Consider the following 24,863-nt stretch of genomic DNA (forward strand, 5'->3'; position numbering starts at 1 on the left):
GAAAGTTGAAAACATTCCCCCTAAGAACTGGAACAAGACAATGGTGCCCACTTCTATTCAACATAGTGCTCTAAGTCCTAGCAATCAGGCAAAAGAAAGAAATAAAGGATTTCCAAATTGGGAAAAAGGAGGTCAAACTGTCCCTTTTTGCTGATGATATGATGTTGTATCTAGAAAACCCCAAAGACTCCATCAAGAGACTCCTGGAATTGATGAATAAATTCAGCTAAGTCTCTGGTTACAAAATCAATGTACATAAATCAGTAGAATTTCTCTATACCAATAACAGTCAAAATGAGAGTCAAATCAAGGACTCAGTACCATTCACAACAGCTACAAAGAAGATAAAATACCTAGGAATATACTTAACCAAGGAGGTGAAAGATCTCTACAAGGAGAACTATGAAACACTGAGGAAATGAATTGCAGAGGATGCAAACAAATGGAAAAACATATCATGCTCATGGATCAGTAGAATCAACACTGTTAAAATGTCCATACTATCCAAGGTGATTTACAGATTCAATGACATCCCCATCAAAATACCAATGGCGTGTTTCACAGATCTAGAAAAAATAATTCTGTGCTTTATTTGGAACCAGAAAAGGGCCCAAATAGCCAAAGCAATCTTAAGCAAAAAGAACAAAGCTGGGAGAATCACATCACCAGATTTCAAACTATACTGCAAGCCTATAGTAACCAAAAGACCATGGTATTGGTACAAAAATAGAGACATAGACCAATGGAACAGAATAGAGAACCCAGATATAGAACCATCTACCTACAGCCAACTGATCTTTGACAAAACAGCCAGCAATGCACATTGGGGAAAAGAAGCCCTATTCAATAAATGGTGCTGGGAAAATTGGATAGCCACATGCAGAAGAATGAAATAGGATTCACATCTCTCACTACTCACAAAAATTAATTCAAGATGGATAAAACACTTAAATGCAGGGTGTGAAACCATAAGAATTCTAGAAGAAAATGTAGGAAAAACTCTTCTAGATATTGGCCTAGGCAAAGAATTTATGACTAAGACCTCCAAGGCAATTACAGCAACAGCAAAAATAAATAAATGGGATTTAATTAAGCTAAAAAGCTTCTGCACAGCTAAGGAAATAATCAACAGAACAAAAAGACAACCTACAGAATGGGAGAAAATATTTTCAAACTATACATCCAATAAAGGGCTAATATTCAGAATCTACAAAGAACTCAAGCAAATCAGCAAGAATAAAAATAAACAACCCCATTAAAAAGTGGGCAAATGACATGAACCAAAGCTTTTCAAAAGAAGATAGACAAATGGCCAACACACATATGAAAAAATTCTCAACAGCACTAATCATCAGGGAAATGAAAATTAAAACCAGAATGAGTTATCGCCTTACCCAGGTTAGGATGGCTTTTATTAAAACATCCAAAACAATAGATGCTGGCATGGATGCAGAGAGAAAGGAATGTTTATACATTGTTGGTGGAACTTCAAATTAGTATAACCTCTATGGAAAACAGTATGGAGATTCCTCAAAGAACTAAAAGCAGACATACAATTCAACCCAGCAATCTCACTACTGGGTATCTACGCAAAGGAAAAGAAGTCATATTGTCAAAAAGACACCTGCACTCAAATGTTTCTTGCAGCACAATTCACAATTGCAAAGATGTGGAATCAACCCAAGTGCCCACCAATTCATGAGTGGATTAACAAAATGTGGTATATGTATACAATGACGTACTACTCACCCATAAAAAAATGATGAATTAATGCCTTTTGCAACAGTTTAGACAGAACTTATCCTAAGTGAAGTGTCTCAAGAATAGGAAAGCAAGCACCACATATGCTCATTATTAAATTGGAACTAACCATGAGCACACAAGTCCACAGAGGAAAGCAAAACTCAGTGGAAATCCAGCAGGGGGGAGGGGGGAGGAGGACATGGGCAAAAATCTACCTAACTGGTACAATGGACACTATCTGGATGATGGGCACACTTATAGCTGTGACTTAAGCATTACAAAAGCAATTCATGTAACCAAAAATAATTGTGCCCTCAATATTTTGAAATTTAAAAACGTCCTTACCTTTTAGATATACTGAAATATTTACACCTAAAATGTGCCTGGGATTTACTTCAAAATAACAGAATATGATGGATGAGAGGGAAACAGAGGCTATTGGCTGTGGGATCCTGGTTGTTGGTGCTAAGTGTGGCTACATGGGGTTTCATTTTACTATTCTGTCTACTCTTGATATACCTGAAATTCTCCATAATAAAAATGTATATATACACACGTATACACACATACACAACACACATACAAAACATACATATGCATATACATGCACTGCCACACTATTGGTGTTGCTGATAATTATAATTAGTAAAAACTTACAAAACTGAAAGTCCCAAGGGGTTTTAGATATGCTAAATACTTTCTCTTCTTTCCATGCCATAACGCTATGCTAAAAATCACTGTTTCCCTCTTTTCAAAGCTAATCCCCTCTTTCTTCTTTCCACCACAGAAACGTATCTGAAAATAAAGTGAGTTTGTCCTTTCCATCATCTTTTCTCTGAATGCCTCCACGTGCCCCGGCCCCGCGCTGTGCTCTGTGCAGATGGCGGCAAGGCACGAAGCCCTCCCAAGTGAAGCGCTCAAGGTGGGAGGAGAACCCTTCCTGTAATAACTGATCAGGATGCAGTGGGTCACAGGGAGGGTTGATAAGACGGCCATAACTTCTGGCATCAGCCTGAGAGAGTTTGGGGAATCTTTACTTGGAGGGGTCAGGTGAGAAGGGGTTTAGTGGGATGGTGGCTTCACGGGAAGAGAAGAGGACGAGCAGAGATGTCCCTGGCAGAGCAGGCACTGGCTAAAGAGGAGAAGGCAGGCTCTGTGCACAGAGAACAGCAGGGGTGACTTCAGGAATGTCGAGGGCCAAATGGGGTCTGTGCAAGAAGGGCCTGAGGACCTCCCGGGGAGGCCTCCAATGTCACCGAATAGGCAGAGGGGAGCTCAGGACCAGGCTTTGGAAAGGCAGCTACAGCTGTGGTGTGGAGAAGGGGTTGGCGGGACAGAAGCCAGGTAGCAGGGGAGACCAGGGTGAAAACCCAGGAGTGCAGCAGGGGAAGAGCAAGGCTGAGTCGCGAGTGTGGAGACACAGAACACGGGATGCTGGAGGGGGCTTGGCCTCACCGCGGGGTCTGCTAAGGAAGCGCTGACGGTCCTGGAGGCTGGTCAGGGTGTGTTGGGGCCTCTCCCATGTCCACACAGAGAAGCCTTTCCCAGGCTGGCTTTAACCAGACTCAGCCCAGGAGAGCTGAGCTGCTCCCGCCACGTGCCATGAAGGAGGCCACGGAGGCTGCCTTCTAGCTTAGGCACAGAGAAGGTGGCTTCAGAGTCAGATAAAGCCAGGTTCAAGTGCCAGCTTTGACTCTCACTGCAGAGTGACCCAGGCCAACTGTATGAAGCCCTCTGAGCCTCAGTTTCCTCACCTGCAAGCCGGAGAGGAAAACAGTGCACACCTGGCAGGACTGCCAAAAAGATCAGGGAAGGCCTGGCCTGCCAAGGGCCCAGCACAGAGCCTGGCATGGGTTACGTGTGTCTTAGGAGTGGTACTAGGGACAAAAAGACTGGCTTCATTTAGAAAGAAGAGTTGCTGATCACAAGTGATGGTAGAAACTTAATTAAAAACTGATTTATTTTGTTTTGTTTTGTCTTTTTCCATTAATAAAAGAAACCCCTAAGACTTTAATCTAAAACCCAGCGCTGTGGGACTCAGCTCCTTGTTACACATGGAGCCATACGAGGGCCCCGGAGTCTGGGAGGTGGTGGGTTGTCCTGTATCTTCCTCAGTCCCCTCCTTCACTGTCCACAGGACCCAGCTCTGTGCATTGGACAGGGCGAGGGAGGATTTCCTGAGCACTGGCCTTGGGGCCAGGCTGGGAGCTGGGCCCTGGACACTGGCAAATGCCTGGTGTCACCGAGCGGTGACCAGACAACACAGGGGAACTGTGGCTGTAACACTCCTGTCTAGGGGAAAATGGCCTGATTCTCAGACAGCCTGAGTGGCTCTCTGGTTCTTACAACCAAAGGCACTGGACTAAAACAGGCAGAAAAGACATGAATTAAAAAAATTGACTAGACATGTAAGTCAATCACGCAGGAACAATAATGCATATAAAAAGACATTGGCAAGTGTAAAGACTGTGCATACATGAACTTCTGTTACTACAGTTGACCCTCAAATGACACAGGCTTGAACTGTGTGGGTCCACGTATACGTGGATTTTTTTCAGTATTGGAAAATTTGGGACAGATTTGTGACAATTTGAAAAAAACTCAGAGACGACCCACTTAGCCTAGAAATATTGAAAATATTTAAAGGTTAGTTATGTCACAGATGCATAAAATTCATGTAGATACTAGTCATTTTATCATTTACTATCATGTAATATACACAAATCTATTATAAAAGTTAAAATTTATCAAAACACACACAAACACAGACTGAACATAGCGCCATTCGCTGTCGAGAGAAATGTAAACAAACGTAAAGATGCAGTATTAAATCGTAACAGCACAGAATTAACTGCAGCCCATACTGTACTACTGTACTAATTTCAGAGCCACCTGCTGTTGCCCTCGCAGTGAGCTCAAGCGTTGTGAGTGTTTGCTCAAATCACTGCGTGCTGCTAATCGTCTCTGTGTGAGCAGTTCATCCCTCCAGTAAGTTGCATATTGCAGTAAAAAGTGATCTCTCATGATTCTCCTGTATTTTTCATGCTTAGTGCAATATCGGAAACTTTGAATAACATCCCAGATCCGTCCAAAGTGCAACTAGTGATGCTGGAAGTGCTTTCAAGAAGCAGAGGAAAGTCATGACATTACAAGACAAGACTGAATTGCTTGATTAGTATGGTAGACTGAGGTCTGCAGCTGCGGCTGCCCCTGTATCAGACAGTAGATTCATCTGCAAACAGACAACATAAACTCACAGTCTTGATGAACACAGTACAGTCTTGTAAATGTATTTTCTCTTCTTTATGATTTTTCTTAATAAATTTTCTTTTCTGTAGCTTACTTTATTGTTAAGAATACAGTATGTAACACACAAAATGTGTGTGAATCAACTGTTTATGTTATTAGTAATGCTTCCAGTCCACGGTAGGCTATTAGTTAAGTTTTGGGGGAGTCAAAAGTTATATTCGGATTTTTGATTGCTCAGGGGTCGGCACCCCTAACTCCGGGTTGTTGACCGGTCAACTGTATTGTCCCCCTGCTGGGGGAGCGGTTAAAGGCATTTGCTTGGAGTCAGAATGCTGGAAGTCCAATCTTAGCTCTACCATGTCCTTTCTGTGACATCAGGGAAGTGGTTTCACATCTCTGTCTGCTTCCTCATTTGTGAAACGAAGATAGAATCTGCTTTCTGAGGTTGCTGGGAGGATTAAAGGAGAGCACGCCCATGAGATAAATGAGAGGTTGGTGCTGAGCCTTTGCTCACTCTGGCCCCCACAAGTCAGCCGTCGGTGTTAGCTGTGATTGTTATCACTCTATGTTTCAGTGGCTGCCATCTCTACTATTGTTACATTATTCCTTGCAAGGTGCGGGAGTGCAAAAAACCAACCCTTCTGTTAGGGCGCTTGAGCTATTTTATTGCACATAATGGGTTCGGTGCTCCTTGCTGCTCTTAGGCTATAAGGGCACAGCAGGGCGGTGAGCCTGGCCCCTGTGTGTGTACCCTTCATGCCTTGCAAAGTAGGGCATTGGCACAAAGAACACCAGAGAAGGAGGGCGAGAGGTTCAAAACGGGAGAGGTCGTGTCAGGCCACAAAGGCTGAGACAGACAGCAGGGAAGGAGGACTATTATGGCGTTATAGCACAGAGGCTGGGAACAGGCATCCCCCAACATTCTCATGCTGGAATCCTCCCAGATTCCCGATGCTGCTGCAGAAATTGTTGGCACTTGATCCATGAGGAAGCTGATGGCCACGGTAGGAAGGAATGGGTCCTGGGTTACGTGGCTGTCACGGGAACCTTGTCCTTACAGACCCCAAGCTCCTAGTGTCAGGAGGTTCTTTAGAACTTTGATCTGTCCCAAGGCCTAAGTAGGCTCATGTTTTAAGCATTTTAAACCTTGCTAAAGGAAGATCAGAGGCAATCTGAAGATTAAAAGGATTTTTTGTTTGTTTGTTCGTTAATATCTTGAAGCAGGAAGCCAAACCCCCAAACAACTGCCTCTCCATCCATTCCCCCGGCCGGTGATGCTGCAGAGGTTGGCAGACAGAGCTCTGGGCTGCCTTCCAGGGAGTCGGTGCCGCACCAGATGCCAAAGGTCTTGAGGCATGACACCAGGGAGGAAGGGCGCGTAGAGTAACTTACAGCCAGATCTATCCTTAATGTGCCTTCTCTGAGGGATCTTAATGGAAATGAATAAATCCTGCCCACCATGCTGAAGCTGCAAGGTGAGGTGATGTAGGGTAAAGAGAACTGGTTTCAGAGGGTGTGGGAAGTGGGTCTGCATCCTGGCCCTGCCCCTGGACTAGCCAGGTGGCACGGGCCAAGTCACTTCACCTTCTGGACTCAGGTTGTTCTCCTGCAAAGCAGTGATGTAGCAGACATGCCAGTCCCCTCCCCCACATTCCCTGGACACACACCAGCCTAGCAGTTACCCTGCTGCAAGCATCTGCCCAGGGCTTTCTTCTGCCCCAGGAGGATGCTTGGCCCAGGCACAGGGCAGGCTGAGAGCTCCTGGGAGTCAACTCCCGAGAGCAGCCTCCAACCAAAGACAGACAGGAGTTGGTACGTAAACATTTCAGCTTTGTTGCTCCTTTTGAAGAACACCTCTGAGACCGGACAGTGTTGTCACTGAGGGCTGTCATCAGCTCAGGTGAGTACCATCACCCACAGCTGCCACCTGCACATTAACGCACTGTCCCTTGGCTCTCTTCCTTGCTCTGTCTCACTTTGTCACTGCCTAAGTGGTGATTCTGAAATCATCTCCCAAATAAACTTGCCCTTGAGTCCCGTTGCCAGGGGCTGCTTTCATGGGATCCCAGCCTCAGCCAAAGGCTAAAACCACCTTGCCTTGACTGAATGAGGAGATGGCTGGGGATGTTCTGAGACCCAGCACTGGGCCAGGCGCAGGACAGCTCATCAAATGGCCATGTTCCCATAAAGAGGCCACTGTGTCCTCAATGAACTTGACATGTCCCACCCATCCCCTGCCGCCAAGCAGAAACCTCCTCCTCCTCCTCCACGAACCTGTGCTCAGCATATCCTTGAACCCTCCATGCAGATTCCCAGGCTGTCAGCAGCCTAGGCTGGTGGCCAAGGACAGGATTTATGAAAATTCAATAACGTTTTATCCACCACGGAAGCTTTTAATAAGTCCAAGTGGTAGCAAGACACTAAAAGTTGATTTAAAGTCTCTTCGCTGGAGCCATCCAATTACTTTTCAGGTGGAATCACTTAGGCAGGAACATTTTTCATGGGTGATTTTTTTAGCTGGCTCTTAAGCGGGAGGTGTGGTGAATGTGTTCACCTCTGCTGCCTGGCTTTGTGATTAAGGGTTGACACAGTGAATCCTTAGGAACAGATGGGAACATGCAGAACCCCGTTAAGTGATGAGGAGGGTGGTGTGACATCCAGGTCATGGGTCTGCAGTGTCACTTATGGTCAGTTCTCTAAGAGGCGATTCCCACATGAATCAGAATCCTCCTAACTCTAGCTGAACAAACCCTATGTAAATGAAGACTTCAGAAAAAGGAAAGTCTGAACTATTGTGTTTCCTCATATTGTTCCCTCCAGTTATAAAAAAACTAAAAAATAATATCCAAAGAAAAAATATAAAATTGATGAAATGAAGTGGAGGGTTGTGTTCATGGAGAGAATTTCTTTTAAGGAAAACAGTTTAACCAAATTAGACATTCCCAAAAGAATTCCATATGCCTCCTGTGGTTTTCAGGGACATCCAGGAAGACACAGAGACACCTTCCTACCACCTTGAAATGAGCCCTCATTGCTAGCGGGTGGGAGTAGAAGTGAGGTGGTCATTTCTGGTGGGGAGGCAATGAGGCTCACTTGAGAGTTGGGGGGACAGAAAAGAGAATTCGGGGGAGAGACTAGGATGCCCAATAACTACTCTGGGGTGTAAGAGAACCACAGAATAAAAGGAAGGGAGATTTTATTTTACTTTGCAAGAGGCATTGTGGGTAAGATCACAACAATAAGGATTTCCCTTCTTATTCTTTCAGAGTCTTATATGAAGAATGACATCACTCTCATTCTTGCTTGTGGGCTTCATTTCTAGAATGCAAAACCAAGCAGAGACTGGACCACATGTGACTGTGGTTTACATTCAGGTTACATTTAGTAAGGGCAGAGTTAGATTGTGCTTCTGGGTTAACATAATAATAACAATGATAATGATACATGAGTAGTTTGGATAGTCCAAGACTTAGCAATGGCAAGTGAAAAGAACTGGGTATTTGAGCTTCTTTTAAGTAACTGTAAAACATGGCTATTAAGAAAAAAGGAAATGTGGTTTTAAGGTGCATTGAGAGGGTATGGTGTCTTTAGCAAGGAAGAGACTAAACAGATGAAGATAAGACTTCAAGATTGAAAACTGATTTTAAGTTCTAAAAGCTATCTATTCAGTAAAGGAGGAAAGAAAAGATGTGTTCTTTGTGACACAGAGGGGAGAACTAAAAACAATAGGGGAAAGATACAGAAGATCATAATTATATTCTCAATGAAATTTCTAATAAATTTACCTTCTGTATGGAAATACATTTTTAAATTCCAGAGCCAGGTGGACTGGCTTTGAAAGAAGAGTGACTTCTATTTCCAGAGGCACTCGGGTGAAGGCTGGTTGGGGACGTTGGTAGCAATACTCAACTTGGATGAGGGCCTGGACTTCATTGATCCCAAAGATCCCTTATAACTCAGAGGTTTTAGCAATTCTTAAAGCTACAACCTCTAGGGAGTCTGCAGTCTCACACTGAGTAGACTGATATGAATTATTCATTCATACTAACAATTTGAGGAACACTTCATGGATTTTATTTTGGAGACATGATTCCATTTATTTTCTCACCTGTGCTACTTACAGAAAGTGGGATAAATAACTTTTTTTTTTTTTTTTTTTTGCCTGAAATGCACGAAAGCGCATGGTTTCTCCCATATCACTCCCCTTCCCTAACCAACTCAGAATCATTGGCTATGACTGAGTTTCTGAAAGTTTGGCCTGTCTTTTTTATTTCTTTTTTAATTTAGTGAGTTTTATTCTCTCCTCTTTGAATCAGACAAGTTCTGGTCTCTCCAGAAGCCTCGTTCCCCTAAGAAGTACCCAAGTCTTACACCAGCATCAGCCACACGAACAGACCTACCACACCACTGACTCGAGGACCCGTGACCACTATCCGGTCAGCTGAACAAGGAGTGTCCCTGCAGGGAGGCCCAGGCTGCACACTCCTGCAGGAGTGACCTGGGCATGGCTATGCAGCCCGAGAGTAAGAACTGACTGAACAGGGACTCACGGGAGGGCCTGCAACCCCAATCCCCGGGTCGCCACGGCTGCCAGGAGAACCAGGGATCCCAGGTGTGCCGCGGTCCCCCTAGAAAGAGAAAAATAAAATCAACAGATCAGTGCTAGGAAGGATAGGGCCAGAGTACAAAAGGAAATATGCTTCTTCCAGGATCCTGCCTGTACTTACCTGCAAGGCTTCTCCTACCACCTGGCTTCCATGGGCCCCACTGTGGTCCGCCCACTGTCCTGCTCAGTCCCACACAGGGCGGACCACAGCCACCAACTCTGATCAGGTATCTTTTAGGGTTGGCTGTTCCCTGACCTTGACCATGGCCCCAAATGTTATTGTAACAATATAACCCCAATAATATAAGTACAGTCTAAGTGTGCTTTCTCCAAACGTCATCAGATCTCCATCCTGAGCACACCCCAGATTTGAATATGTACCCCATGTCAACTCAGATCTAAAATCGCCAGTACCTTAATTCATCAATTCACCAATAATTTACCAAATACCTACATTTTGCGGGTCGCTTTTCTGGGTGTTGGGGTGAGGAGCCCAAGGATGACTGAGAATAAGACTTTCGCCTTCAATCATAATGGTTAATAGTGTGGCCTTGGGTGTCAGAGGCCTGGATTTCAGTTCTGGTTTCGACACTTACTAACTGTTAACTTAAGAAAGTGACAAGTTCCCTGAGCTTAAGTTTCTTCATCCACAAGGAGTGAAGAACAGGACTGCCACATCCAGAGATGTCGTGCTCATCCCACGAGACTATGCAGAGAGCCCTGAGCTCAGAGCACAGCCCAGCAGGGAACACGAGTTAGGCTATTGTGTTTGTTGCTGTTCTCATCCTCCTGTCTTCCTGGACTTTGATAGAAAAAGAAAAAGAAGGGAAAAAGAAAGAGAAAAAAGGAGGAAATTTTGTTTGCCATTTCCGACAGAGAGAACCTGAGGCAGAGCCACACCTTATTCATAATTTCAAAATCCTCAACTTCTAAAATCTAGTGTTTATCCAAACTCAGTTGGCAGCAAAACCTGACTTGTACTGACATAGGCTATTTGCCATCTTCAGTTATCTCATCTTGTTTGAATATTTACACATTTTTCTCGCATACATATTAATGAGCTTGATTAGGAGCGCTGCCGCTGACACCACAGTAAATGTTATGATGGATGTATTTTGCATATTACTACCTCTCCAAGGTCCAAATTAAATTTGATACAAAACACACATGGCCCCAACAATGTTGTGTAAGGGACTGTGACCCTGAACTTATCAGGTCAGCTGAACTGCAGCCAAGCCCAAGGCCATGGTGGCAGGTGACCTTGTTCAAGCCACTTAACGTCTCTGGAATGAGTTAACCTGTATGATAAATGGAAACAGCCTCAGAAGGTTGCCATGAAGAGCCAATGAGATAATATGCAGCAAAATGATTTAAGGTAGAACCCGATATTGCTATACAACATATTGCTTTCTTAAGGTTTATTTTTTTAAGCATTAAAAAATATTTCATTAATAAGCAGCCTATCCACTCTCTACTCATCATTTCAATTGGAAAATTTTGCATGTCGGAGCCTTTAAGAAAAGAAATGCTTCTAGAATGATTTGTTTTTCCTGATGTATGACTGTCGCTTGGATGAGTCCATAAGTTAAATATTCATTCAACTAATGCTCATCACTCATCCATTGCAAGCAACGATCTAGGTTCCCAACCAAAAGATGACTCAGCCGTGAGGCCTGTCCATTGTCAATACTCAGTACTAAGTTCTGAAGAGAAAGGGTGTTCACAGGCATGGGGAGGAAGAGGGCTTGCAAAGTTCTCACAACAGGTATGAACCAAAGTCCAAATCTCTCACTAGGCTCCCTGTACACTGTTTCTTTCCCTGCCCCTCCAGGCCCATGGAGGGTCCCACTATCTGTTGCTGTTGGTCCTGGGAGCCACAGCATCCCTTGCTTCACTTGTACCTCTGTCAATAGCCCTTTCCTAAAATTTACTTCAAATTCCCAATTAGTATATTCTGTTGTTTGAGAATAGTATGGAATGACTGGTTCTGGGAAGTGCACAATACTTGAGATCACTACAAAATCTAATTAGTTTGTGTAAGGAGGGTGAAGAAGGAAAGAAGTGAAAAAACAAGACAAATATGGAAAAATTGTAATGAACTAAGAATGACCATGATCCATGCTTTATCTGTAACCAGCTCATTGCAACAGAGCACAGGGTCAGGTAGGAAGATTTCAAACTGGTAGTCAGGTGCTGTAGGTCCAGTCTAGTCCTGTGACCTTGGGTAAGTCCCATCACCTCTCTGTACTTTAGGATCCTCATCAACCACATGTACTCACCATCAAACTGGCACTAATTGATCAACACTAAGGTGCTCACACAGTAGTGATATTCTTTGCGGGTAGAGGGTTGGGGGTGGGTAAACTCACAACTGATGGACATGGTGAGCATTGTCGGGGGGGAAGGGAACATCTCGAATCATGGCTGGGATGTGGCAAAGTCATAACACGTAACCAAAATGTTTGTACAACCATAATTTCCTGAGATAAAAAAAAAATTCTACTAAATTCCCATGTATTTTATGAGGACTCATTTAAAAGGCAAACAACTATATAAAGTCAAGTATACATCATGTATTAGAGTTACACTATTATTACTTTATCAGTAGAATTAGAAGACATAAAATTACCTAAACACATATTAATGTAAATTTCAGAGAAATCCATATCCTTTTGCACCTTAGTTTTGCTTTAAAAACCTTAATGTAGATCTTCCTGTTGCTATTATTTTCTCTCTTAGCTCTGCTCCCCTTCCTGTCCCGAGGCCATGTCTCATGAACATCAGCAAACCCTGACTACTTCAAGCTAAGTCATGCCAGCAACCTCATCTGTGTTCTTGCATGTTATTTATTTACACCTCTGCTTCTGACACACGCCATTTCCCTTTGCCCGGGATGTTCTTCCGTCCACGTTCTAAGCTTCTAAAACCTACCTATCAACTACGACTTAGTTAATCCTTCCATTTTATCAAGCTGCCTCTGCCTACCCTCTTCTTCTGTCTTTCTGCAGATGTTCGTACAGATCATCATTAATCTTAATGCCTTGCCCTCCCGTTGTTCAATGTCTGTCTGACCCTCTGACTTTTCTGTAGACAGCTTGAAAGTAGAAAGTCTCCATTCATTCCTTCATTCAATACCTATCTACCAAGCACCTAAAACGGGTCAAACCCTGGCATGGGCACTATATCCATGTACCTCTGTATCCACCGTGTCCAGTTCAGGGCCTGGCACAGGTGGCAGCTTTTGATAGTCATTTCCTAAATATAGGGACAAATGAATCCTCCACCAGTCACTTTGTGTTAGTCATTGAATTCTGCCTTTGACCAAAACAAACTTTTTTCAGAGAAGGAAGCTTGATAGGAAGTCCCCTCCTGGCTCAGCCTCGAAGCGCTGAGTCACTGAACACACAGTGGCCTGATCTGGCTCCATTGGCATATTTATGGTCCACCATGATGCTAACGAGTCCCCAAAGAAACTGCTTCACAGCTTCACGAACTGAAACTTTTGGGAAAAGGCCCCAAGAAGAAAGCAAAAGACCTTAACGCTCTGTTAGGAAAAGCCAGAGGCTAGTAGTTAAAAAGAAAGAGGCACATGAGCTAGAAGCTGCAACACAGTGTCCAGGGAAGAAGCGCGTAAGGAAGTTTGGGGGTTGCGGAAGGAAAATGGCATTTACTGAGCATGAACTATGTGCCGTAAGATCATTTATCTCCTAAGGAGCCCTTTTGGCATTAAATATCCTTTACTCCTCCATACAGAAAAGGAACAGAGTCTTAGAAGGAAAGCCACTGGCCTTCAAGTCATCTGTCTTGTAGATAGCCAACCTGGGATTCTAACCTAGTTTTGTATGAAGCTAAAGTCTGTTCATTCTGCTAGGAACCAGTGTTCTTCAAGAGGAGGGCAGGCATCTCTAAGAGTCTTCCTGCAGCTCTGAGTAATCAGGAAGGGTGGAGGTCGAGCCAGTGTAAACATTCACGTAGTGTCCTTTCCTAAGTCCCTAAGGTGCCTCCAATCAGCACCTGGGACAGTGTCAGGGCAAGACACGCAGATGTCATTCTCTCTGGGATCTCTCCATCTCTCCTTCCTTCTTCTCCCTGAGCAAACCATTCTCCAGCTAAAGACAACCTTGAACTTTAATTTATCTTCCCAATGACAACGACTATGGAAACCTTGATTTCTAAGCCACATTCTAACTCACACATTCATATAATATCAATACTGGAATGGACCACATTTTTAGAGATCTCACATTTTAGATAGGAGGAGACATTTGGCCCAAGGGGCAGCATGACTTACCCTGGGACCCATGGAGTTGGGACTGGTTGGTCAACTGGACCCACGTTGGTGGTCTCTTCAGAGTCCCCTCCCCCAACTTCCCGCCCAGGGTCTCAGCCTGCCTCTGTTCCCCAGCACTGGCTCCACCCACCTCCCCTGGGCTTTCTCCAACAACAACACACCTGTACAGGTAGATGCAGTCTCTCTAGACCCCACCTTCTTGCTGCAACCCTTAAGCAGACCCCATGGGGTGATCTAACAATAAAAACCACGAACATTTACTGAACATGAAACTGTGACAAGCACTATGCTAAGTGACTATTTTTAATTATATGATAGCATTTATTATTTTGCCAAGCTCTTCCTGGGAGACAGCTAGCAATGTGCTCTGTGGTTATGTTGCTGAGATCCCTAAGACACAGCTACAGAATAAAAAGAATAAAGGAAAACAAAAGGTCTAATGATCACAGAGAGGGGACATCTGAAGCCACTTTGCTGCTCTACCATTTCTGGCACCTTCGCTTTCCTTCCTTCCAAGAGGCTGTCATGTCCTCTAGGTCCCAAAGGTCCTCCTGCTCTAAGAGGAAAGAAGCGGAAGCACCTAAGCACTGCAGATGGGCCTGGGCTGGGCTCAGCACATCACCAGGGGCCTTGACAAATCCTCAGGTGGGTTGTCAGTCTGTTCCTCCCCACACGCCTGCTGCTTCAAGCGCATGGAGCTATTTTATATGCTCCTAAATTCAGGCAAAGTTATTCCCAATTTTATTTCCTCTGAAAATATGGAGTGGCCACATGTTTAGTCACATCAGACCAAGAATTGTCCCATTTCCTTCTTAATTTTGATCATGAACAACAACATCACTATTAGGGAGAAGCACATTAGCCTACTATGACCTCAATTAGTGCAAGCTTAGGATGCTTAAAGAGGTCACCAGTTTAAATAGAGGGAAAATCATGAAGCAAAGACATTTAATATAGATACACTAATTATTCCTTGGGCCCCAGATGTTCATATACTGGATATTATTGTAAGCAAGCCTTTTACATTCAATTTTGGAACAAATATACTCTGTGGTTATGTTGCTTAGATCCCGAAGATGCAGGTGCAGAATAAAAGCAAAAAATGGAAAAAAGAAAGGCCCCCTACTGTTAGCTGAATGGTCTCTGGGATTGGAATAAAACTTGCAGTCATAGCAGCATTACGGATTCCAAAAGTGCTGACTCTTTAAAAACTTCGGTGGGGTGGGGGGTGATATGCTTTGTAAAAGTGCTAGTTGGCTCAGAAAGTGGCTTGAGGAATGATGAGGGATGACACTGAAGGCACCTAAGAACTTTAAAAAAATGTTTTTGCAAATCTATGCAAGTGCAAAAGTAGCAGCATAATTTTACAATAGCACTTTTATTTATGTGAGTTTGAATATGTATGTCAAATTAAAGCCCAAAAATATAAACATTGTAATGTCAGTAATTAACTGTTTCACCCACATTTCTTAAAGTTGATGCATTTGAGCAAGTCAAATCATTTTCACTGGGCGTGGGCTTGTTTATAGTCTGTGCTCTTCTCTGAACACATTCTGCCTCATGTCTCAGCGTCTTCTTCCATGTTGGCACCCCTTCCAAGGACTCCTGCCTCACCTTTTTCCCTGATAACTGCTCTGTGCACTTTAAAGTCAAGGCAAAGATCACTCCTTCAAGAAGCCACCCATAATAAAACCAAGCTGGGTTAGAGAGTCTCTTCTGAGCTCATGTGTACCCTGAACTTCCCTCTCTCCTAGCACTGGTCTGCTTTTTCCTGGTTGTATGTCTGTTTTCCCCTCTGGACCCTGAGCTGTAGGATGCCTGGGAACACATTACATGTATTGTCATCCCACAACTCACCTTAAAAACCTACACATGGTAGGAAGCTCAGTAGATGTGCAGTGAATGAAATAATGAATGCATTGGTATTCAATGCACAAATGAGTAAATGAATGAATAATTCAGTGTAAAGGGAACATCAGGGAACATCCCAGCTCACTCAGGAAATTTCTCTTAAGAACACTTCTTCATGGGACAAGTCATCTTTTCTAAACTGTGGGTACAAGTGAATGGAGGAAGAGACTGGCTGGTATTTTCCAAGTGTTTCCCTGTTCCTCCTGGGTGCATGCCAGATGACATAGCCTGGCCCACCTGTCGTGACTACCAATGGGCGTTGCTGAAATGAATGCCTAATCTCCAGGCCTGGCCCATAAAACCCTCCCACGAGGGTCTCCACTCTCTTCTCCCTCATTTACCATTGCACACCAAGGATTTGGTAGAAGATTCTGAAACCTCAGGAGATGAAAGAGTCATTGGATTAGTCTGAGTCCCTGAGTGGCTGTGTGGAACAGAACACCCCATATCAAGACCCCCATTAGACCCAGTGTGAATAAAAGACAAGCTTTTATTGCACTAAGCCTCTGAAATTTGGGATCATCTATTACCACAATTAGACTAACAATACAAGACTGCCTGTACCTATTGCTCTGCAGATACAGGTATTTATTTATAATCAGCAAATATTTATTACACACTATGTGGCAACTACTTTAATATAACAGTTAAGAGTCATAGAACCTTTATTCAAATAGAACGCAATGAGCTAAGAAATGTGGAAGTAGATTGAGGTAATCAGAGATGCTTACAATACAATTTCCATGGCTCCCTTGGACCTAAGCTGCAAGTTGTGGCGTCCACAGTTTGCTTGGGCACGCACTTACCTTGGTTCCGAGGGGTCCGGGCGGTCCAGGTGATCCGCGGGGTCCCTGGGGGAAATAAGCAAGACCAGGACGATCATGGAACCGTGAGTGAGCAATGACCAGATGCCAGACAGTGTGCATCCTCTGATGGGGGTGCCCAGAGATGAACGAGGCTCTCACTATGGCCTGACTTGCACAAAAGAAACAGACTCTGATTTTAAGCCACAAGGTCCTGGGTGTGAATTCTAACTCTGCCATCTACCACCTCTGTGTGGCCTTGCCCAGACCTCTCAGCCCGTCTCAGCCTGCTTTCCCATTCAAGATCCTAATTTACAGGCCCCCACGAGGCCAGGTTTCAAAGTAGAACTCACCTAATTCCCAAACCTGCTCTCTCTCTTCTTTGCCATGCTATCAGGGCCTGAGGGTAGCCCAGGAGGGCGGTCGTCGCTTCCAGGCTGAAGGGTTTTGCTGGGTACAGCACTCAGGGACAGAATTAGACTCGCAATTCCACTCTTGGAAGCATTGGCTGAACAAGCCAGAGTGGAGCCAGGAGCCCTCCTCTACGTGCACACCCAGGACTGCTCTGAGCTGTGGCTGTGTGTTTGCATGACTGTCTCTCCACTAGACTGTGTCTTGGGGTCACAGACTGTCTGATCCTTCTCTATGTCCCCAGCACCTGGCCCAGGCCCGGCCTGCAGCAGCCATTCCCCGAGGCTGTGCGGCATCTGCCTAGAGCACTCTGTGTGCCCCACACACAACCCAGCCAGGCCCATTTCGCTGGCTCTGACTCAGTTTCTGCAGTTTGACAGTTAGGCTTTTTATTCCCATTTTCTTTTCTAATTTTAGCGTAGCTCCTGCAGGCACAGGACCCCCGACCTGCCACTCACCGGCTCTCCGTCCTTCCCTTTTCCGGGTGTCCCAGGGAGCCCTGGAGCCCCCGGATCTCCCCTAGGGCCAGCTGGTCCAGGGCGCCCTTCTTCACCTGCTGCTCCCTGGAGAGAAAGGAGACAGTCACAGGATCAACGACATGCACAGTTAAGCCTTTCCACGCTGAACCAGCCTGGTGGGTTGGCAGGTCTCCTGGGCTGCCCTGATGATTTTAGAAAGCCCTTCCCTTCCAGGGGCACAGAAATGGAGAGGTGAATTGTCTCTTCCAGAACTCACATGTTGAAGTCCTAACCTGGCACTGCAACACGCAAATGTAATCAGTTCAGTTAGGACGAGGTCATACTGGAGTTTGATGCTCCCAGGGGCCTAATCCAATATGACTGGTGTCATTTGAAGAAGGGGACATTTGGACGCAGACAGGCAAAGAGGGAAGATGCGAAAACACAGGAACAAGGTGCCATGAATAAGCCAAGGAGAAAAGCCTGGAACAGAACTTGGCCTCACAGCCCTCAGAAGGAACCAACCTGCCAGCACCTTGACTTAGGGCTCACAGCCTCCAGAACTGTGAGAAAGCACATTTGTGATGTTTAGGCCACCAGTTGGCGATGCTTTGTTACAGCAGCCTTAGTAAATTAATCCAGTGAGGAATATGGAAATGAAAAGGACATTAGTGACCACCTTCTACCCAGTGTGGGGAATGATCTGGTCTGTGTCTGAGAGACAAGCCTCCCTTTCTGCTTGAATGCCTCTGGGAACGGAGAGCTCACCACCCCTCCAGGCTGTTCACTCCTTGATCAGGCAGGGCTATTATATAGCACTTATTTACATTCAGCCTAAAAAGCCCTCTCTGAGATCTTCCCAACAATTGACACTCAATCTGCTCCCTGGAACTGTGTAGACAAAAAGCCAATCCCTCTTTACAGAGAGGCCTTTGATGATAAGACGACAGCTCAGGGCTCCAAAGGAGGTAGGGGGTCGGTGAGGGAGAGAGAGGGTGAGAGAGAGAGAGAGAGAGAATGCATGATGCACACACCAAGATCTGTGCAGGGAGCTGGGTTTCAAGCTTGCTCCAGGCCAATGCTCACCTCTTCTAGCCACAAAGCTACAAGCAGCCCCCTTGTAGCAGCCCTGGCTGTGGAACACTGGGTTGAACCCCATGAACCAGGGGGCCCCTCCCAGACCAGCCGGGGCTCCTCTGGGCCTAAGCTGCCATCTAAATGTCTCCAGACACTCTGTGATGGAGCCAAGGACAGGTGAAATGAACAAAGGACAAGCAAAGCGAGGGATGGGGAGGGCCCCTCTCCAACCCCAGAGCAGGACCAGCCTCCCCAAGCCCTAGGCCAGCCACCGGACATGGTGTCAGAGCGAGTCATGTTGTGACGTCAGGGATTTTCATCACTTGCAGAGCACTGGAGGTTCCCTTGCAAGTGAAGTACCAGCCTCCGCCCTCAGCCCGGCGTCTGCTCAGCCAAGGAAAGGTGTTTGGCTCCCTCTAGAGGTCCAATGTGCCAACAGCACGTGGGCTTTTTGGTTCTAGAATATGCACCTGGTCCTGGAGAAATCTCTAACACCCCTTCTAGTTTGCCAACGCCCCACTTACAATGTGCCATCCTTCAGAGACACAGTATGATCAAGGAATAGTACAAAACGTCAGGGTTTGTTTCCTTGCTTAATTTGGGCAGTCTAAGGTGGCATTATATTTTTTTCAAAAATTTTTTTGCATCTGCATCACATGAGGCCTATCATTAAGCCTATGATCAACTAACACTCTAAAAACCCAAGATATTTCTCACAGGTTGGTTGATCATTTTTCTCTGCAACAAATCCTTTTTTATCAAAGATGTGTGTTTTGAAATTGAGCCTTCCTGCCAAAGGGTAAACTACATCTACAGTTGTTAAATTATACAAAAATGTAAAAGATACAGCAATCACTCCTTTACAAGTTTCCAGGCAAAGTAGACTTGAAAGAATTTGTATTGAGAGGTTTGGAGACCTGTGTGCAAGGGGAACTCTGCAGACAATCAGCCAGGAGTGGACGAGACACGAGGCACCTGTCCGGGCATGTGCACGAGACCTGCTCCAGTAGGTCGGGCGGGGCTGAGCCACATCACACCCTCATCACTTGCGCTCTGTTGAGCCCTGGCACGCTCCTTCCCAATGCTCCGGCTCATCTGCACAACCTGTGATCAACCAGTGCCCTCTATTTAGATTGGGGTTTCTCAACCTTGGCACTATTGACATTCAGGGAGGCTAATTCTTGGTGGGAGGATGTCCCGTGCCTTGTGGGGTTATTAGCACAATCCCCGGTCTCTACCCACCAGGCATCAGAAGCAGTTGCTCCCCCTAGTGGCCACAACCAAAATATCTTCAGACACGTCCCTGGTGGGAGGGACAAATCACCTCCAGGTGAGAACCTCTTTTATCACCCTAGTTTAGAGGCACACAACTAGGACATGAGAGCTGGTGTTTGAATTGGGCCTGAATCCCAGGAATCTCACCTGAATCATTCAAATAAGTACCTCCGACCTCCTGAGCTCTGGCTCAGTATCACCGATAAACCTCAGAGCCACTTCCGACAGTGCTAGGTCAGGGGATTCGAAAGGGTGTGGCTTCTGCTCCTCAGCCCTGGGAATTTTGCTTTTAATTGGGGTGAGGGTGTCATGTCTCTCTTCTTAGAAGCAATTAAACCTCTCATAGCTTGGGAAGGTTTAGCTGTGTAAGCGCAGGTGTGGAGTGGATAAGCTGGTACATTGAATTGAGAGAAAGCAGGATTTGGAGTCAGACAGACCCAATAATGAAAATCAAGATGGAAATTAATTAGCACCTCAGAGCCTCATTCTGCACATCTGCCAAATGGGCATTGATCTGATTCACAGGTCTGCTGTGAGGATTAAAGGAGGGACGAGAAGGCAGGGTCTCCTCTCTCCCTCCTACTTCGGAAGCCCCTTCTGACTCCTGGGCCCCAAGCCAGGCCTGGGCAGCATGAGCTCCTCCTTCACGGTCCATAAGAAGCCGAGAATAGATGGCTGTGTGCTGAGACATTGCACTGGCCTTACCTTCTCACCACGCTCCCCGTCTTTCCCAGGGGGTCCTCTGAGGCCAGGGGGGCCCTGTAGAAAGGAAGGTTATGAACATGGCGAATTTCAAGATTACTGGTCACACCTGACGGCTTGTGCACCCAGGTCCCCTTCAGTCAACACTACAGCTCCCACCTGTTCCCCCTCCCTGATTCACATTCCCTGAGGCCCATCTCCTCCCTGCCTGGGACACCTGCTCCCCCAGGGTCAGGCAGTTCAATGCATATCAGAGATCTTAGCAGTAGGTGTGGTCTGCTCAGAGCTCTGCCTCCCCTCTGGGCTATGAGCTCTTGGAGGGAGGGCGGGGACCCAGTAGGTAGCAGGAACACCCAGGGAGGACGGGGATGAGCTTTCAAACACAGGCTAAGCATGGGAGCATCTCCTCCAATCATGTCTTTAGAGTCCCCCAGAGGTCGACTCTGCGACAGGGTTCAAGTGTAAGTGTCCCATGGATACACCAGAAGGGAAACAGGGAAGGACAAAGGTGGGGAACAGGCAGCTGGAAACACATCTGTGAAACACGGGAGCTGAGTCGTGCTGGGGACTCTGTGAGACCATGTAGGACATCCGCTTGGAGTCGCTGCACCCGAGGACGAAGGAGCTGGGTTGCTTATGTGCCCGTCCGTTCAGGGCTGCTTCTGGGGGAGCTACTGGCCACTGCCATGTGGCTGCACGGCATGCTCCCCAAAGGCCAGAGAAGATCCCGGGGCAAAAAACAATGTAGAGTGGGCTGTGGAAGTTGGTGCATGCACTGAACTAGAAAGGGGAAGGCTATCGGGCAAGGTCGCAGTAGCAACCACTTATTGCATGAAACAGTCTTCCTGTGCCTCATTTTCCCCCTATGTAAAATGGGGGCAATAATATTTCTCTAACATGGTTGTTGTGGGAATTAAATTAACTCATGTAACTTGCTTAGAACAGTGCCTGACATGTATAAATACTCAGTCCTCTAAACTACTATGATTATTACCTGTGAAGTTTTGATGAATGAATGGGACTGACCTAAATCTATTGTGGAGGATAAATTCTCCTCTGCCCTTGACAAGATGTCACGGGGTGTCTTACTGAACAACATTGAAGTGTAAATGAATGTTTATGAAGGATCTGAAAGCCAGTCCATTAGCAGAGACACCTAGGGCCTCAACATGGGAGAGGCAGGATCTCAGCATGTCAAGGGCGGTGGAACCCTAATGGGGAACCAGCCCAGCCACTGTCTCCAGTTCGCAGACCAGCAAGCTGAGGCCTCCGGCAGTGGCTTGCCAAAGTCGTAAGCCAGTCCTGGAAGAGCTGGGATTAAAATCCAGGTATCCTCACAGCCAGTCAGGGTACCTTGGACTTCTTTAGGTTCATTTTGTTCCTTCCGAGGCAAACTTCTGATTCCAACATTGGTGAAAGTGCAGACTTCCTGCAGTTACAACTCCATCTACCACCCGGAGCTCTGATGAGCGGCCCAGAGCCTTAGCTTTGCTAACTGTCTGCATCTGTGAAATGGGTGTGAGGATGCCTGCACCTCTGGGTTTCGGTATAACCAAGTTAGCCCACTGGGGAGCGCTGCAAGTCCACACCCAGTGTTGTGTCTTTGTCCTCTCTCCATTACTCACCACACTTCCTGGGGGGCCGCTGGGGCCAGGGGGACCGACAAGTCCAGGAGCACCCTGTTCAGAGACAGTTGAGAAAGGCCACATGTACTGACGGCAAGTAGTTGTCCCCAGTCACTCTCCAAACCCACCTCGATTCAGCTCCCTGTGATTTGCAGGGACTGTTTCCAACCTGACACCCCATAGACCACAACCCTCCCCCTCTGCAGTGATTGGGCTCCTGGCACAGACAGGGGGAGTAGGGACAGAAGGACTCTGAGAAGGTCCTTAGGACGAAGGCAGAGAGTGGGGCATTGGGCGTGGGCAGAGAGGAAGGCCAGGCCCTGACCACAGACGAGGATCTCAGGGGAGGTTTGGCCTTTGTCCTGTGTGTGGGGAAACACTGAGAGTGGAAGAGACTGTCCAGGCATGAGTTGTAGACACAATGCTCTGGTATAATGAGAAAGGTTGCTTGTAAGGGCTTGGACAAGTCTTGGGGAACAGAGAGATGATGAGGGCTGGAGAGGGTTGGCCAGAGCTTGGCCAGGAGCAGGCATCCCAGAGAATGTGCAAGAAGGAAGGAGCAAGGCTTGGTGACCACCTGATGCTGGAGGAAGAGGACGGAATTCAGGGCAGAGCACTTCTGCATGGACTTGCAAACTGTTTTCAGTCTAGATCATGCTGAAGATGTGCTACTCACAGAGAGAAGGCAGCTGTGATGGGAGCAGGCGTGTGTGTGTGCACATGCGTGTGTGTGTGTGTGTGTGTGTGTGTGTGTGTGTGTGTGTGTTGGCTCTGGACAATCAGGGAGTACTTCCTGGAGGAAGTGGGCTTCAACTAGAACTTGATGGTTGGGCAGGGATTCCGTGAGAGGAGATGGTGAGTATATTCCAGGTGGGTCAGCCCCGTGGGGATGGGGATGCAAGTACTCTCACAGTACTGGGGGATGTTCATGCCTCGCTGCCACTGTCATATGGTTTGGCACATCTTCAGGGTTGGGGATCATGGCGCATGCTCCAACCTCCTTGCCTATGCTCTGCTTCCATTCCCCTCTAGGCTGGGCCCAGGGCTCTCTCCACAAGCAGGGAGGAGCAACCACCTGCCCCCTCTGTGACATACACGCTGGTCACTACCCCTGGCTGACGTGGTTCCCTCTCAGCCAGTGGCCTAGTCACGTCGGAGCACTCCAGCAGGTCCACCTGCCCGTGGTCCCAGGAGCAGACTGGACACCTGCTGCTGCTGCTCCTGGAGACCCGGGGGGTCAGCACGACCTGTCTCTCACCAGCTCCAGGGACAAGCCAGAGCTCTGCAGCTGTGGCCCATGAGACCAAGCTCTAATCAGCCCAGGGACAAGTGCCACCCTACTGAGATCAAGCAAGCCCTGGACCCGGCCTGAGGACAGGCCAGCCAGGAGCAGCAGCAGGAGAGCTCAGAGGTGAGTGTGTGGAGGGTCATCTGTGTGACTAGGGGTTACATATACCTGTATGTGCATGTGTATGTGTTGTAGGATGTGTGTGCTTGGGTTTTTGGAATGTGTGTATGTGGATGTGCACATGGGCACACTTCTCGGAGTAGGAAACTCATCTGGGAGACTGTGTGTGTGTGTGTGTGCGCACCACCCATGTACGTATGGAAGGAGATTCCTTTCATGGGCTGGGCACAGGGACAAAGCCTGGGAATGCTGGGAGCGTGGTGGGGCCAGAACCTGGCTCTGTGCTGGCCCTGGCCAGCTGCCCAAGTGCGGGTTGTACTTTCCTGTCTGCGTCCCCTGGGTAGCCCAGAGCTGTGACCCAGGAGCAGACCCTGGGCAGGGCCTCCCTCTGCCCGGCCCCCCGAGGCAGGCAGGTCAGCAGGACTCACAGGGTTTCCAGCTGCTCCGGGAGCCCCGTGCGCGCCTTCCTGCCCCTTGGCACCCTGCACAGGAAACAAAAGTGGGGGGGTAAGCGGCCACAGGCAATGCTGTCCTCACCCTCCTGGCAGGATAGTCTTGGGGACATCAGGCTTGTCAGAATCAGTCGGTCCAACCGAAGGGACAGGGAGCAGGGTTAGAGGCTCAGACAGGCAGGACTGCCAGGGCACATGGCTGTCGCTCCAGCGAGACCGCCCCACAACCGCACAGAGCCCCCCAGAGAACCGAGGAAGATCCAGCGAAGAAGCCAAAACTGAGAAAAATAACAAAATCAAAATGCTAGTGTGCACCAGGTGTCATTTAAACCAGAGCTGCCAGTCCATGGCTGGGGAGCAATTTCCTGCTCTGAAATCCTCTGGGAACCAAGCACTGCCCTGCGTGCCGAGCGCCACTGCTGTCCACATCGCGCTGCGCTGGAGCAGGGAGAGCCCGGCAGGACCCCGGAGCTCACCTAAGTCAACCCTTTCGTGACAGAGGCAAGGCCCCCGCCCTGGAGGCTGTGTCTGGGGACGTTTTGTGAGGGCCACGCAGCCCTTGCGGAACCTCCGTGGCAGTGGCAGTGCCCCCTGGCGGGCACTCCCGAAATGCCAGGCGAGAGGGCCAGTGGGGCTGGCCCTCGGGGCCGGGAGGGTGGTGGGCGGGGATTTCCCAGAGCCCACAGGTGAGAGGGTTTCCTTACCGGTGGTCCCGTGGGTCCCCGAGGCCCCGATTCTCCAGGACGGCCCTGCGGTCCCTGCAATGAAACAGGTCGTCAGTGAACTAGCTCATCGCCCCAGGGCTGAGCGGGTGGAGGGGGTGGAAACACGTGCCGTGGGCCTATGTGAGAG

The 24,863-nt window shown here is 47.3% G+C and overlaps 1 protein-coding gene across 1 annotated transcript in view; it reads right to left on the reverse strand.

Moving 5' to 3' along the window:
• COL22A1 (collagen, type XXII, alpha 1) overlaps positions 1-24,863 on the reverse strand; it is a 253,420-nt gene that overhangs the window by 71,110 nt on the left and 157,447 nt on the right. The window contains exons 34-40 of the mRNA XM_012648005.1: positions 24,716-24,769; positions 23,988-24,041; positions 22,152-22,205; positions 20,530-20,583; positions 17,473-17,577; positions 16,607-16,651; positions 9,543-9,620 (exon numbers count right to left, since the gene is read on the reverse strand). Of these exons, the coding sequence (XP_012503459.1) occupies positions 9,543-9,620; positions 16,607-16,651; positions 17,473-17,577; positions 20,530-20,583; positions 22,152-22,205; positions 23,988-24,041; positions 24,716-24,769 (444 nt within the window). The remainder of the gene's footprint in view (positions 1-9,542; positions 9,621-16,606; positions 16,652-17,472; positions 17,578-20,529; positions 20,584-22,151; positions 22,206-23,987; positions 24,042-24,715; positions 24,770-24,863) is intronic.

This window comes from Propithecus coquereli, unplaced genomic scaffold (assembly GCF_000956105.1).
Source record: "Propithecus coquereli isolate 6110/MARCELLA unplaced genomic scaffold, Pcoq_1.0 Scaffold28, whole genome shotgun sequence".
In the NCBI taxonomy this organism is placed as follows: Eukaryota; Metazoa; Chordata; class Mammalia; order Primates; family Indriidae; genus Propithecus; species Propithecus coquereli.